Here is a 16530-nt window from a genome sequence, read left to right as displayed (position 1 = left end):
TCTTCTCCATAGTGGCTGTATCAATTTACATTCCCACCAACAGTGCAGGAGGGTTTCCTTTTCTCCACACCCTCTCCAGCATTTATTGTTTGTAGACTTTTTGAAGATGGCCATTCTGACCAGTGGGAGCTGATACCTCATTGTAGTTTTGATTTGCATTTCTCTAATAATTAGCGATGTTGACCATCTTTTCATGTGCCTGTTGCCCATCTGTATGTCTTCTTTGGAGAAATGTCTATTTAGCTCTTCTGCCCACTTTTTGATTGGGTTGTTTGTTTTTTTGATATTGAGCTCCATGAGCTGTTTGAATATTTTGGAGATTAATCTCTTGTCGGTTGCATCGTTTGCAAACATTTTCTCCAGTTTCTATAATTAGGATCTCTGATCATTTTAAAAGAAATGGTCATAGGGAGCCAGCATGTATCAAGGCACAGTAGTTACTGCCCCCCACCACCACCGCTTTCCCCGCCGCTTCCAACTTCATTGCTTTCCTGGATAAAGTTTCTAGATGGGAGAATAGGGACATGTTCCACACCGTCTTTGGATTTCTGGAAAAGCTGAAGCAGAGGGCTAGCCGTTCCCAGGAGAGGGGAGAAGGAGAGCCCTGAAACCGTACTGTTTGGGCTCATGAGAGGAGCAGGAACAGTTGCACTGTGGGCGCTCCTTGACCTCGATTTCAGTGTAGCACGAGATCTGGTTCCTTCCCCCGGAGGCAGTTTCTGGTCATTGAAATATGCAGGGGTTGCAGAATTGCTACATCTGCTTCTCCTTCTGGGATTTTTAAAAAAATAAATCTATTTATTTATTTTTGGCTGCGTTGGGTCTTTGTTGCTGCACGCAGGCTTTTCTCTAGTTGCAGCGAGAGGGGGCTGCTCTTGGTTGCGGTGCGCAGGCTTCTCATTGTGGTGGCTTCTCTTGTTGCAGAGCACAGGCTCTAGGCGTGTGGGCTCAGTAGTTGTGGCACATGGGCTCAGTAGTTGTGGCTCGTGGGCTCTAGAGCGCAGGCTCAGTAGTTGTGGCGCACGGGCTTAGTTGCTCTGCAGTATGTGGGATCTTCCCAGATCAGGGCTCGAACCTGTGTCCCCTGCATTGGCAGGTGGATTCTTAACCACTGTGCCACAAGGGAAGTCCTCTTTCTGGGATTTAAATGGGCCTTGTTCACATTGCATTTTGGAAATCACCCTATTAACAGGTGTCTGCCCCAGCTGAACAGCTGACTCAACCTAGAACTTTGTATGCGCAAAACTCATGATGGCCTTTTTCCACAACAGAACTTGTTATTTCCTTGTGGGCAACGTAGAGAAATGTGTGCTGGGTGTCAACACAATCAAGGACTACCCTGTTGGCTGAAAACAGTCATGCTCAGAGAATGCTGATCAATGAGTTGAGGTCAACCTGAAGGAAGAAAGAGTGCCAGAATCAGTATTTTTATCCCCAAGATGGAGGAAATTGAGAAAGAGTGTTCACCAAAACTAGTTGGGGTAGCTAATATATTAGGTAGAAGAATCAAAACTCAGAACGATACATATAAGAGGTCATAATATTTTTTATGCAAAGAAGAATTTTAAAGATCCTCAGGATCAAAATTATATAAGTTCAAATGGAGAAGATATTCATTCATTTAATAAAAATTTGAGCATCTGATACGTTCTGTGCATGGAGGTTAAGCGGTGATCAAGATAAACAAGGTTCCTGGCCACCTGGAGTATCCAAGCTACAGGGTAAAACTGAAAATAAGAAATAAACATAATCATGACAAGATAATTTAAAGTACTAACAAAGGAGACTGAGAAGTTGCATGCAGTGAAGGAGAAAGAAAACCAGAAATGTGCAGCTTCATGGAAACTGAGATAAGAACATGTTTCCAGAAGAATGGAGGCATCCACTGGAAGAGTCCCATCTAGCCACATGGCAATGATTTGTGTCCTTGACAAGAACAGTTTCAGCAGGATGATGGGGACACAAGGCTTATCAGAGCAGGCTTCAGACAGTGAGAAGTGAGGAAGCACAGGCAGGTATGGACGGCTCTCCCAAGAGGTCTTGCTAAGAAGGGGAGCAAGAAAATAAGGCAGTGGCTAGAACATGTGTGTGAACCAGCGGGAATGATCTGGGTCAAAGGGAGATATTGATGATGCAGGAGAGACATTGTTGGAATAGTGTCTTGGGAAGGAGGAGATGGGACATGAATTTTAAAACTTTATGTTCAGAAGACTTTCAGACTTTAGTTAGCCGTAAGTTCAAAGTCTCCCAAGGTTCCTCAAAAAGTTTTTCATTCATTAATCAGCACATTTAATTTACTCCCGCTGTAGTCATGGCCCAACAGAGGAGAAAAATATATTCATATAATCCGGAGTAAATTGCAACTGTAGTAGGTCCTAGGAAGGGCAGGTGGATGGTGCCATGAGACTGTCATTTGGGGCATTTGACCGATTGGGGAGATCAGAGAGGGCTTCCTTGAGGAAGTGATGCTCAGGTTTTAAGCCAAATGGTGAGTGGGCTGTAGCCAGGCAAAGAGGCTGCGGGAACAGCATGTGCAAAGGCCCTGCATTGGGAGGGAGGGCCTGTGAGAGCAGTGAGGCTGGAGAGGGAGAATGGGGGCATGCAGTGGGAGATTAGGCTGGGCCTAGACAGGGCCTCAGAGGCCACGTCAAGGAAGTCTTAAAAACTAGATTTTTTAAGATACCACTTCATTCCCACTAGGACAGTTATAATTTTTAAAAATTCAATTAAATTTTAAAAAGTTTTAATGGAAAATAAGTATTGGCAAGGATGCAGAGAAATTGGAACCCTCAGACACTGGTGTCGGGAATGTCAAATGGTACGGCTGCTATGGAAGACACTATTGCGGTTCCTCAGAAAGTTAAACATGGAATTCCCACACGACCCAGCAATTCTACTTGGTATATACACCCAAAAGAATTTAAAGCAAGGACTAGAGCAGATACTTGTACACCAGTGTTTATAGCAAGATTATTCACAATAGCCAAAGGGTGGAAACAACTCAAATGACAGGTGGATGAATGGATAAGCAAATTGTGGTCTATCCAGACAATGGATATTTTTGGATATTCTATCTCTACAGTGGATATTCTATTCATACAATAGAATATTAATCAGCTATTTAAAAAAGAAATGAAATACTGGAACGTGCTACAACCTCATGCTAAGAGAAAGAAGCCAAGGTACAAAGGCCACCTACTGTATGATTCCATTTATAATGAAATGTTCAGAATAGACAAATCCATAGAGACAGAAAGTAGATGAGTGGTTACCTAGGGGGATGGGGAGTGACTGCATAATGAGTGCAGAGTTTCCCTTTGGCCTGGGGAAAATGTTTTGGAACTAGATAGTGATATTTGCACCACATTGTTAATGTACTAAATACCAGTGAACTGTCCACTTTAAAATGGTTAATTTGATGTTTTGTGTATTTTACCTCAACAAACAAACCAAAAATGCCTATTACTTAGAATGTTTTCAACTCAAGAGAAGAAAGAGTTCCAACCTAAGCAGCTGGAGATTTACATCTTACTCAGAGCCCACTACTTGAAGAGGAACTTTGCAAAACTAGAGAATGTCACCCATAGGACAACCAGGATGCTGAGAGATTCTTCAAACTTTCATGAAGAACAGTCAAAGGAGCGGGACCCAACTTGGAATAAAAGGAGCCTCCCTCACGGATAGGCGATGGAGGTTGAGAGGCACACAGTAACTTGGAGTGGAAAACATTTTAACAATCACATTTGTTGAGAAGTAACAGTAGTGAGCTTCCTGTCCCGAGAAGTCTTGAAATATACCTGAAGGGCTGACAGCCACAGACGGGGCACAAGGGATTCCTGAATGTGGATGACTAGACTGACGGACTTATAAAATTCCCTTTAACTCAGAGATTCTATGGCACATTTACAAGAATCAGTCGGGAGGAGAGAGAGGAAAATTCTAGCCCAAGGCGACATTATGTTTTCCAAGAGGCTACCCAAAATGTTGTTAGCAGGCAAGTGGGAAGTGTGGGATGGTTAAGAGAAATCCTTGTCAGCTAATGAAAATGATGGGCTAATTAAACGATTTTGAGCTGGGTACCTTGTTGCATTTTAAATTTCGTCTGCAGAAGCAAGGACGTGCCATCAGATTAGCTATATTCTTCGGTGTTCGCTGACGCCACCCTGTGAACTCTGATCTGGATTCATATATGTGGGGAACTCAGCCACAGTCCGAAAGCAGAGTGTCCTGTGAAAGACAGAGGTGGACATGACCCAGGTTTATGGATTGAAATGCTCAGTACAAGCCAAAGGAAAACCACCTGCCTTTCGCTCTGCCTCATAAAAAGACAGAAGGAAGTGTCCTGTGTATTAAAGGCAGGATCTGCTTTCAGCTAAGCTTTGAAATCCAGGGCCCCCTGGGATGCTGCTCTTTTGTGTTTTACCTGCATCCTCCTCACGTTCAGCTGCGACTCCGTAAGACACATGGCGGGATGTAGCCATTTCCCCCATTCTCTAAGCCACAGCTGAACTGGAGACTGATCCTGAAAGAAGGCCTCAGAATGGAGCCCTGCTGAGGTCTTGCACTTGTTCCTCGTAGCCCAGACCAGCAATCTGACAATCCAGGAACATTTTCTGTGGGTGGTAACGAGGTGGAGGGGGCGGATTTGCCATGTACTCAGTGTGCGACCTGGGACACGTGACCTAGTATCTCTAAGACCCCGTTTCTTCATCAAAGGAAAAGTGAGGAAAGGTCAGGACGCCAAAGTTAACCAGGGAAGTGTGAGAGGGAATGTTGGGGCCTTGCCCTAGGTGCTCAGGAAGAGGACCTCGGGAGAGGACCAGGGGCACAGAGAGCTGGGACCCCTCCGTCTGTCACCTGCAGGTGCCAGAAGACCCACTCGAAGAGTCACACAAGCTCAGTTTTCTCCCACCCTGGGGGTGATTAGCCCCTTAAAAATCAGGCAGGCAAAAATCACATCTTCTCTTCCATCCCAAAGTTGAGTGTGGTAAAATGTAGGAGGGGAAGGCAAAGTTGAGCATCTTGGGAGTGCTTTAATCTTTATCTCAGCTTTGTCTCCAAGATCCGGGCAGCTCTTCCTTGTGGGTCTTCCTCGCGGGCTGCAAAAGGTCCCCCAGCCCCGCCCCTGCTGCTCCCAGGCTGGGCGCTGAGGGTCCCTGCCTTTAGAGTGCTATGCTTTTCACTGTACTTCTTGTCTGCCCTTCTTCCATTCAACCTGCCTGCTCTCAGGATGGCTGATCACATGTAGGGCAGTCAGAAAACCATCTAGAGTCACACTCAAGGTTCTGAGTGATCTTTAGTCTTTGGGGGCATTTGTAGTCTTAAAAGATGTGCATTTAAGCTCATTTTTAAAATTTTTTTTTATTTTATTTACTTTTTTTTATTTATTTAATTTATGGCTGTGTTGGGTCTTCGTTTCTGTGCGAGGGCTTTCTCTAGTTGTGGCAAGCGGGGGCCACTCTTCATCGCCGTGCGCGGGCCTCTCACTATCGCGGCCTCTCTTGTTGTGGAGCACAGGCTCCAGATGCGCAGGCTCAGTAGTTGTGGCACACGGGCTTAGTTGCTCCGTGGCATGTGGGATCTTCCCAGACCAGGGCTCGAACCCGTGTCCCCTGCATTGGCAGGCAGGTTCTCAACCACTGCGCCACCAGGGAAGCCCTAAGCTCATTTTTTTCCTAATGAAATGATGAACTGTCCAACTACATAGGAAAGTTAATTTTTGTTAATTTCCCATTGCTTCTTGCTACATTGGGCTACATTTGCTTACTACTCAAGGCCACCTGACCCCCATCCCTCACCAATTAGTAAATAAACATCCAAATAAAACACAGTGTAATAGAAGGATGGAAATCAGTAACCTCCCTCCACCCTCTAGCACAGATGCGGAGCCAACTGAGGGCTCCCCTGCCTGCCTAAGAGAAAATAAGGAAAAAATTTGGACCAACACTTCCAATCCCTTTTGGCACTGCAGGATCTCGGAATGCCCTCACCTTAAAGCTCCTTTCTGGCTACCTCAGGGACCCATCAGCCTCCCCAGGGTAAAAGGCAGAGATAACAATACTGACTTCACCAGCAACAACGTCTGCATCAATACCTACCATTTATTGAGCCTCCTTTAATCCCTACCACAACTATATGAGGTAGGGACCATGATTATACCCATTTTATACATGGGTATGTCTGGAAATAAGGTCTCAGGAGCCCAGAAATCATAGAAGTAAACACCCAATGGACATAGGTGCTTTACTTAATTATATATCTATATTTATATCTATCTATAAATAATACATAACATACCTGTGATAACAGTTAAACAGAATAGTAGGGCTTGATGAAAAACAGCCTCACGGCCCTCCTCTCCAAATTGATGGCCTCGCTCCAAGAAGCAATCTCTCTTAACTCTCTCTTGTTTGAGTTCCTCCGGAGATGCTTCCGCAATCTAGACGCAGGGAGGTGAGACAGTTTGGATACTGGTGTGGGCGTTTGGGGTTGTCACTGTGATGGGGAGGGGGCGCTATTGGTATTTAGTGGGTTCAGGATGGGCTGACAGGCGTGCAAGGCACAGGAGAGCCTTGTACAATGAGGACGTGTCCCCATTTCTTCATCGATTTTTTAGTGTCCTCTGGACATTTATATAGCTGCTTCTAGTTACCAGCACCTAAGAAATAAGTCCATCTGACATATAAACACAAGATACTTTGGGGTGGTTTTAAGAAATGTAGATTTTTTTTTCAGGACTGCAATTGCCATGTCAGTTGAGTGAAGACTGCACTTTGTTTTGCTTGAAACCTTACCAAGTTGTTCGCCATTTTGGAATGTCACGACACTGATGGCAAGACCACCCTTGGTATTTGGATGACCAATACATCTCTGTAGGGCTGGCGTCTTAGCTGTCCCACTCATGGGGATTCTACAACTCAGTTGCTCATTGGATGACTTCATTCCGTCTTCCGGTGCCTGAGTGTTTACACATCGAGAAAACACTATTCATTTTAAATTACTTTCAGTTCTCCTTTATATTATAATTGAGGTGTTGTATTGATCTTTTCTCTCATTTGGATTTCATTTGTGGAGTGCCAAAGGGGCATTATAAATGTTTGTTTATAAATGACAGCAGATCTGATGGGGTTGGGAACAATGGCTCTGATCTTGATAATATGCTTAATTCTCTCTTTCTTGATTTATCAACTTTAGACAGTATCTACTGACTCCTTGACATGAATGATGAGGATCTACGTCACTTACATCATCCCTCCTCACAAATCTCTATTACTTTTTCCATCAAAGTTTGACTGTATCCTCTGATCCCCGCTTGAGCAGCTGAGGATATCAATAGTGCTGCTTTTTCATTCATATTCTCCCATGTCCCGCTTTGTGTCATCTATGCTTTCATTGGCATAGTCAAACATTGTCAAGGTTTGCTAACATTTTCATTTAGTTCTGCAAACAGAACTCAGTCTTTTTTTTTTTTTTTTTTTTGCTTTGTCGTAAGGTGACTATAAAAGTTGAAAACCAATTCATGGACTTCCTATTAGTTTGAGAAAGCAGCTGTCTTTCTGAGTGACAGGAGAAAAGGCTAGAAAGGCTAGAAATTATGCCTGATGTGCTGAGAAAGTAACTAGAGAAGCAAGAAGCTGAGAGGAGATTTTAAGAACCAAACATCAAGGAAGATTCTGCCCATTAAGGAGATTTTTGCTGGAGAGACAAGCCTCATGAGTAATTATGAAACAGGAAGCAATGATGTGCACATGTGATTAAATGCCCCCAGAAAGATCAGGGCAGACAAAATGTGTCCTTACAGTTTGTAAGTAGTTGTACTCCTAGATGAGGCACTGAGGGTCAGTAAGAGCTCAAATGGAATAAAATCAGTTGGAAATATGATTTCATTAATACTCTAAAATTAAATTAATAGGAGACTATCTCTACTGTGGAGTAAGATACAACTATATACTTTTTTCCCCTGATTATAAAAGTAATCTTGCTCTTTGTAGAAGTCTGGGAAAACACAAAAGGGTATTAAAATATAACTAAAAACTCCATTAATCCCAGAGATAAACCCTGTCAATATTTTGGTATATGTTAATGTATTGATATATTAGTAAGGGCAGGGCCACTGCTATAACAAATAAGCCCCTGAATACATAATGGTTCAAACATCACAGCAGTTTATTTCTGGTTCACATAAGTGTCCAAGTCAGTTGCGGGCTGTCATTGTATTGGGGAGGAGTGAGCCTCTGCTCCACAGAGTCATTCAGTCACCCAGGCTGGCAGAGGCAATTCCATCTTCAACGTGTGGTTTCCGAAGGCACCCTGGGTGTCAATGTCACGTTTCACCTGAGAGGAGGGGAAAGCATGTAGAAGCACATGCTGTGGAGATTCTGTGGGTAAGGCCTGGAAGTGGTGGACATTACTTCTGACTTCATTGGCTAGAACTCAATCACTTAGCACCTAACTGCTAAGAAGTCTGGGAAACGTAGTCCAGCTGTGTGGCCAGATAGATGATAGATGTTTGGTGAATAAGTAGCAATCTCTACCATAGTGTATTTTCTTGCAGTCTTTTCCAGTACATATATATATATGTACATATGAATATGACTAGGATTATATTGCACATTCAGCTTTTTACTCTGCCTTAAAAATAATAAAACAATCTCTGAGCACTTTCCCACATAATTCTTTGCAAACATGGCTGCATGATATCTGATCATATACAGCAGGGTTTCTCAACCTCAGCACTATTTTTTTAAAATTTTTATTGGAGTGTAGTTGATTTACAATGTTGTGTTAGTTTCTGCTGTACAGCAAAGTGAATCAGTTATACATATATCCACTCTCTTTTATTTTATTATTTATTTTTTTATTTATTTGGCTGCACCAGGTCTTAGTTCTTTAGTTGCGGCGCGCGGCATCTAGTTCCCTGACCAGGGATGGAAACTGGGCCCCCTGCATTGGGAGCATGGAGTCTTAACCACTGGAGCACCAGGGAAGCCCCTACCCACTGTTTTTTAGATTCTTTTCCCATATAGGACATTACAGAGTATTGAGTAGAGTTCCCTGTGCTCTGCAGTAGGTCCTTATTAGTTATCTATTTTATATACAGTAGTGGGTATATGTCACTATTTTTTGACATTTGGGGCTGGATCGTTCTTTGTTGTGGCGAGGGCTGTCCTGAGCATTGTAGGATTTTAGCAGCATCCCTGACCTCCACCGACCAGATGCCAGTAGCACTCCCTCCCCAGGTGTGACAACTAAAACTGTCTCCAGACATTGCTAAGTATCTCCTGGGGGGCAAAGTCATCCACAGCTGAGAACCTGGGAGCTAGATCAATGATAATTTATGCAACTGCATACCTTCTATCAAACAGTTGTTGCTTCCTTTCTTGTTTTTATTGTTTGATTTGCTATCACATCTTGCTCCGTGCTGAACATCTTTTTACATTAATTTTGACTGAAACAGTCATTATTTACTCAGGAGAGAGTCCCAGAAGCAGATTATTAGGCCTGAGGCTATGAATATTTTTAAGTCTGTTGATACATCCTGCCAAATATCTTTCCAGAAAGGCTCTACCAATTTACTCGTCCACCTGCAACGTAGTCTTGCTTTATTTTTTAAAGGTTTCAGTTATATGAGAAAACTGGGTTATTATTTTAAAATAGCATTTCTTAGACTGATAGTCAAATATGTACATTAGCTCTCTTCTGCACCCGGTCAGTAGTAGCCTTGCTAATTTCCCAACTGCTGTTTTGTTTTTCTTAAGGGTTTTAGGGACAACTGCTTGTTGAAATCGGTCCATGACATTTCCAAAGTGAGTAAAAGTTTCTATTAAAATGTGGCTTTCCTTTGACAGTGTGTACACAATGGCTATAACTTGGTTTTTAATCACAGCATCCCATTGTGACTGGCTCCAGTATTTGGACAGCTGTTATTTCTTTTCTTTGGTTAAAAAAAAAAAAATTCAAGACTTCTAGGGAATGACAGAAAGTGGACCAAAGGGTTTACTTTCATCTCAGTGCACACAGTCTTAGAGTTCTTGCTTCCAGAGTGGCTGAGGGAGGTCATATCTTGCCAAAAGACTATTTCAGATTGTGCGCCCAAGTCCCGTTCTGTTGTTTTCACTGTCTCCTAGGAGCCTCCCAGGATGTAGGAACCAACCAAACCGAAGAACGCTGTTCCCTAAACCAGGACTTAAATGAACTCCTCGTGGCCTTCACCCACTTGCAGGTGATCCCAGTTATTGCAACTGCAGTTGGATTCCTGCAGGCAGGCGCTTTCAGGCCTCGTTCAAATGGATTACTTTTCTGTAACAGGAGGACAAAAAGTTAAACCTGTGAGCTCCCTGCTGTTTTATTACTGCATGAAGATTGGTTAGGAATGAGTGTTCCCTGTGGGATTGTGAAAATGAGCCAGTGATCTGCCTAGCACAAATCTCTGTCCTTTTCTGCAAAATACTATTAGGCTTTCTAGAGCTTTGCCTTGATAAAATCTTTCCTAATCCAATAAATTTCAATAGATGAAATGTTTGCCTCCTGCACCCTTTCTCAGTCCTAAAGCCTCCTTCTTCTGGCTTAAATGTCCCTTAAGTGTACTATCTACTGTTACTGTTTATGTAACCCTCTGTTCAAGTAACACGATGTATTTTCAGAACAATGAAAAAGCACAACATAAACTATCAGGGGGAAGGTTGGGCTCAGAAATGTCTCAGAAAGCATTAACCAGAGTAAAACTGCAGGGATCTCACAGCTTTGCTAATACCTTTGGAGACAGGAAAATTCTGGTCTAAGGAGACAGAAGGAATTTAAGACCTGGATACTGTTAAACCATTAATTCACTAACAGGCTCAAGCAGGAGGCCTGAGCCGCAGCAGAAGGGGTGCCTTGGGTGGGTCTGCAGTCTCCCGGAGCCTGCCAGGGGTGGGCTTCCAGGGATCGAGTGGGCGGATTACGGACACCACCAAATCTGTCACCACCCCAGATGGGAGAGTGCCGTCTGTGCCCTTCTAAGCCATTTGTTACCCACAAGTCAGTGTTGACGACCTCGGCCGCACATTGGAATCACCTGGGGAGCTTCTGAGGCACGAATGCCTCGGTCCCGCCCGCTGAGGCCCAGATGAAATAGGGTTTCAGAAGCTCCCCAGCTGATTCTAATGTGCAACCAGGGTGGAGACCCACTGAATTAAGTAGCTACCCGCAGCCCCCGCGTGAACAAAAGGTTCCGGGACTGTGGATTGGGGCAAGGCTGCTCAAACACAGGGGTCCTTGGAGCAGCGCCTCGGGCCTCGGTTTCTTTATCTGCACAATGGGTAATGACTAGGACTGCAAAGGCCCCTCCAGCTGTTAATAGTTCTCTTCTGGGACGCGGATCGGCGCCTCCGAGATCCTGGCAGCCCGCTCCCCTCTCTCCCCATCCCCCCGCTGGCTTTTCCGGTTTCCGCGCCCCTTGGCGCTCGCTCGGGGGTCCCAGAGGAAGCCGCGAGCTTCGCCGCCGCCTCGGCGCGCGCGCTGCCCGGTTGGGGCCCCGGCTGCGGGCGCACAAAGCCCCCGGCGCTGACGTCAGGGCCCCTCTCGGCACGGCCGGCCCCCAGTGCAGGCGGAGCCGCGCCGCGCTCCCACCCCGGCCCGGAGCGAGGACCAGCAGCCAGCCCGGCAGCCCAGCGCAGCCCGCCCGCCCGCGCACGTGCCCGCCGGACCTGCAAACTTGTGCCACCGGCTCTGCCTGTCCCCGAGGAGCCTGAGCGCCCGCAGCCCGCGCCTCCCGCCCGTCTCCAGCCATGGGTAAGCCAACGCGCTGGCCCTGCGCCACCGCCACTAACACGGCCACGGCCTCCCGCCCCCGCCCCGCCCCGCGCCCGCTCAGGTGGGGCCTCCTGCGGGCACCTCCGCGACCCGGCCCGGGTGGGAGGGTGGGGTGCGGAGGTGGGAGGGGCGCGGCGCAGGTGTCCCGAACGCCCAGGTGCGCGTCCCAGCCCCATGTCGGGGGCGTCCCCACCCCGGCGGCGCTCGGCTGCTCCCGAGGGCGTGCGGCTCGCCGGAGGGGAAGAGAGGGAACCCCGGGACAGGGAGCCCAGGGCGCGGACGGAGCGTCCCGGGCTGCGGGCTCCTGCTTTATTTTCAGGGGGTGGGAGAGAGCAGTTTCTTGCGCTTTTCCCGGGACGCCCTCCTGTCGCCCGAGCTCCCAGCTCCGAGTCCGATCCGGTCCCGCCGTGCCGGGGTCCTGTTCGCCTTAAACCCACCTGAAACCAACGCCCAGTTCGCCAATCCTGGGGTCTTCCGAGAGCTCGTTTGGGAACCATGACCCTTGAAACCAGGAAGGTGGGAGGGAGAGGGACAGGATGGGACCGAGGGTGAGCCTCTTTGTCCCGTTTCAATTATCAAAATAATGACCTGGGAGCAGGTGGAGACGCTGTGCCCCGCGGGTTTCGATGCAGTTGGGGGATCGACTACTCAGGGTGAAAAAGCCGAGCTCTGGGGATTGAAAATCTCCCACCTGGCCCGGGGCAGATAACAGGCGGCTGTAGGATTCTGTTTGTACCTCCTGACACCCCCGAAATCCTGCTGTCAGCAACATGTCGTTAAATGGGGACGCTGTATCGCTCGGAAAACTCGTAAAGAGTGCGTTGGAAATCACCCTCATTCCGCTGCACCCCTGGAAATGTGCCTAGGAAAGGGTTTTCTTTCCCTGCTCTGTTATCCTTCTCCAGTGGCAGACAGACTCCAGCCACAAGCGCCACAAAAGCCACAAGGCTGTCAGGAGCCCCTCGGAAGTATTCCTAATGAGGGAGTCAGCGCGTTTAACCATTGCGGCCCCTGGGGAGGGCTCGGGAATTCCTTGCGGAGCCCCCGGCCCCCTACCCCCATCCTACATTCCCTGTGCTATTGATTGTGTAGGTGGTAATTTTGTACCGATTAACATTTCGGTGAGGGTTAGTAAGGAGGGCACATTATTTCGCATTTAAAGGGAAGCTCAAAGAATTTTAGAGTTAAACCTTTGTTTGTTTGTTCGTTTGTTTTAAATTTACTAGGTGATCAAAATCTGAAAGGAAATAAGGCCCCCCAAATCCAACAGGACAATTTCTTACCAAAAAGTTAGGGATGAGATAGGATAAGATCCTTCTAGAAAGGGCAGAATTGCATGACCTGTATCTCTGGTTCCTGGTTCTCTTAATGCCCACACTGAGTGGTCACAGCCTGTAAGTATTTGGGCAGTGCTTGGCACAGACATGTTGAAGTTATACAGAAGTGCAGGCTTGAGAAAAGCATTAACTAATTTTCCTGAAATAAAGTTATCTCTGGGTTTTTTTTGTTGTTGTTGTTGCTGTTTTTTGTTTTGTTTTTTAACGCTAGGCATTCGGATTCGTTCGGGTTAGAAATTGAGCGTCGAATTACCACTTGGGGACCTTCTTGGGAATGGCTTTCACAATACCCTGGTCTTAATTGGGGGAGGGCTTTATTTTTAAGTAGGTGTGGAAGTTCATGTGGTACTCATGAAGCAAATGCCCAAACCAGAGGCCTGTTCTCAAGGAAGTACCTTGTGCCTGAGACAATTGTTGCTTCTACACTTCAATTACCAATTTATGTTAATTTGTGCATACCTCACTGGTTCTGGCAGTCTCCTTGGCTTTAGTTTTTAGTTTTTACTTTAAAAAAAAAAAAAAGTTCCCCTCCTGTCAGAAGGGAAACATACTGATTTCCTTTGGTAGGTTCTTAGTAAATACACCACAGGGCCATGAACTGGTTTTATTTTTCCAGATGTATTTAATTACCGAACATACCCTGATGAATGTTGTAATTGAAATGATTTAACGCTGGGAAAACTCTGACCGTTTGTCCACTGGCTGGGACTTTGGTTCTTATACAAGTCACTTAATGTGGTATCAGTTAATTTACTGGTAAAATGGGTGAGGTTTGTGGAAATAACTGATAAAAGTCCCTTTGGACTCAAATTTTAAGGTATTCAAAATCTTTAAGTTGACAAAGAAAATAATGAGCAGTGGTGGTGCATGCAGTTTTATCTTTCAATGCATCTTAAAAGAAAACATGTTTTTCAAAAATTGCTGAGCCAGTTGACTTTTTTTTAATGGCTTTGTTGAGATAGAATTCACATACCATGTAATTCACACATTTAAGTGCGCAAAGTCAGTGATTTTTAGTATATTCAGAGTTATGCAACCACTGCCACTAGCTGTCATTGTCATCACCCCAGAAAGAAACCCTGTACCCATTAGAAGTCCCTCCCCATTCTCCTCACCCCCTCAACCCCTAGCAACCACTAATCTACTTTCCGTCTCTATGGACTTGCCTATTCTGGACATTTCATGTAAATGCAATGAGCCAATTGATGTTTGAAGTGTGTTTGACTATTCAGTACCGTTGGTTGTTTTGCACAATGGGAAGATGTCGATGTAGTTTTTGTATGCTGTACAACACCTAAATGAGTCAGTTGAAGCTAATTATTTCATAGGCTGAAGAGTTCCACATTTGGCCATTGTTCACGTGTGTGCTCCCACTTGCCCCCTCGCGCACACGCTCTCTCTCTCTCCCTCTCCCTCTCTCTCTCCCTCTCCCTCTCCCTCTCCCTCTCCCTCTCCCTCTCCCTCTCCCTCTCCCTCTCCCTCTCCCTCTCCCTCTCCCTCTCCCCCTCCCTCTCTCCCTCTCTCCCTCTCTCCCTCTCTCCCTCTCTCCCTCCCTCTCTCTCTCTCTCTCTCTCTGATGGGAACTCAGGTTGCCTAATAGAATTTTGAGTCTGTTACTTCTTCATAGGCCTGAAGACATACCAACTAAATGGGTTCCCTGCAGTAACCTCTTATGAGGCATTTGTAGACTATCCACCCAGCTTTGATATGGATCGTGTATTCAGAGAGAAGTGCCGATTTTGTTTCATTAGTTGCCTGTAATTTTAAATGAAAATTATATGTGAAATGATCAGATACAGCAAAACAGCTAAATAATTGTTTTGATCCGTTTTTGTGATAGGGAAGTTTTTATGAGGATTATGAATTTAAACACAGTCAATCATTTCACTAAATAGCATTAAAAACAAACTGGTTGAGAGCAGTTCTTTAACTGTAATGTGCATACAAGTCATCTGGTGATCTTGTTCAAAAAGCAGTGTCTGATACTCTGGGCCTGGGTGGGGTGTGAGTTTCTGCATTTCTGGCAAGCTCTCGGGTGGTGCTGGTGCTGGTGCTGGTGGCCCCCAGGACCAGGAAATAGAGGGAAAGCAGAGCAAGTCCGAGGCCCGGGGGCCTGCGCCAGCAATTCCACGAACTTACCATGTGACTTTGGGAAAATCATTTTCTCTTCTTAAGCTCAGTTTACTGCACAATAAAAGGATTTGGTGAAATCATTTCTTTGGGCCCTTACAGATCTAAAAGGATGTAATTTAGAAAAAAGAAATGAGAGGGTCATGTTAGGCTTGAAAAACATGAGAAAACAGCTCCCTAATTATTTAAACACTGTTTGTTTTCATGAAGCCGGCATCACTGGTAGTTGCGTTGAATGCTGGCATCTTGACGTGCCCACCAACAAGACAACTGGCCCTCCTCCAAGGAGACTGGTGGAGGAAGTGTTCGCCCTCTTTAGGGCCTCCAGCTTTGGCTTTCCCTGCCCTCTTGTCTTTAGAGCTGACCGCTCCAGAGAACCTTTTTTTTTTTTTTTTAAATTTTTATTTTTTATATATATTTTTAACATCCTTATTGGAGTATAATTGCTTTACAATGGTATGTTAGTTTCTGCTTTATAACGAAGTGAATCAGCTATATATATATAACATATATCCGCATATTGTCTCCCTCTTGCGTCTCCCTCCCAGCGTCCCTATCCTACCTCTCTAGGTGGTCACAGAGCACCGAGCTGATCTCCCTGTGCTATGCGGCTGCTTCCCACTAGCTATCTATTTTGGTAGTATATATAAGTCCATGCCACTAGAGAGCCTTTCTTGATTCTCCACACATGGCCCAGGCCATCTTCAGAGGCCAGACTCAGAAGGAAGCACGTACACTGAGGACCCACACATACAACATTTGCTTCTGGAAGTTTGCTCAGGAATTCAGATGCAGCTGGAGACGAAGGAATGGTACCCTAATGAATAACTGGGCAGGAAGTATCCCCAGAATGGGCTAGCCTCCCTCCCTCGGAGTGTTAAGACCTAGTAACAGCCCACCCTCGGGTCCAGGAGAGAGCGCCCTTCAAGTCTTGGGTTGTGGACTGAAATTTTGAGTAAACCTCTAGTCCAATAGCACAGAGTACTGTTTGTGACAAACAGGAAGTAATTAATTACTTGGAAATTAATTTTTTGCTCCAGCAAAACACTTGCCCAAACCACTTGACCCCTCTAAGGGGTTCTTAGAGGACATCCTTATCTGCTGCATCCGGGGTCAACCAGTTAGATGGTTTATTGAAAATGCCAAAGTGGTGAATCATTAAAAGTACCATATATGTGTCTTACACATTTTATTCAATTTTAAACATTAATTCACCAGAATTTTGTTGTAAAGTCAGGGTCTTTGAGTGTGAGCCCTGATTGAAATTCCT

The 16530-nt window shown here is 45.5% G+C and overlaps 1 protein-coding gene across 2 annotated transcripts in view; it reads left to right on the top strand.

The window, feature by feature from the left end:
• The window catches only part of GPM6B (glycoprotein M6B), a 194960-nt gene that overhangs the window by 31383 nt on the left and 147047 nt on the right, over positions 1–16530 (top strand). Inside the window, exon 1 of one of the 2 annotated variants that reach the window (XM_082447252.1) lies at positions 11495–11772. The exons of the other annotated variant lie outside the window; for it this stretch is intronic. Coding sequence (XP_082303378.1) covers positions 11769–11772 — 4 coding nt within the window. The 5' untranslated portion in view covers positions 11495–11768. Of the gene's footprint in view, positions 1–11494; positions 11773–16530 lie in introns of those variants that run through there. 2 annotated transcript variants of the gene reach the window in all.

The sequence above is a fragment of the Balaenoptera physalus genome (genome assembly GCF_965194825.1).
Source record: "Balaenoptera physalus genome assembly, chromosome: X".
NCBI classification, from domain to species: Eukaryota; Metazoa; Chordata; class Mammalia; order Artiodactyla; family Balaenopteridae; genus Balaenoptera; species Balaenoptera physalus.
Note: the sequence above shows the minus strand (reverse complement) of the source record. Positions and strands in the feature narration are given on the sequence as shown.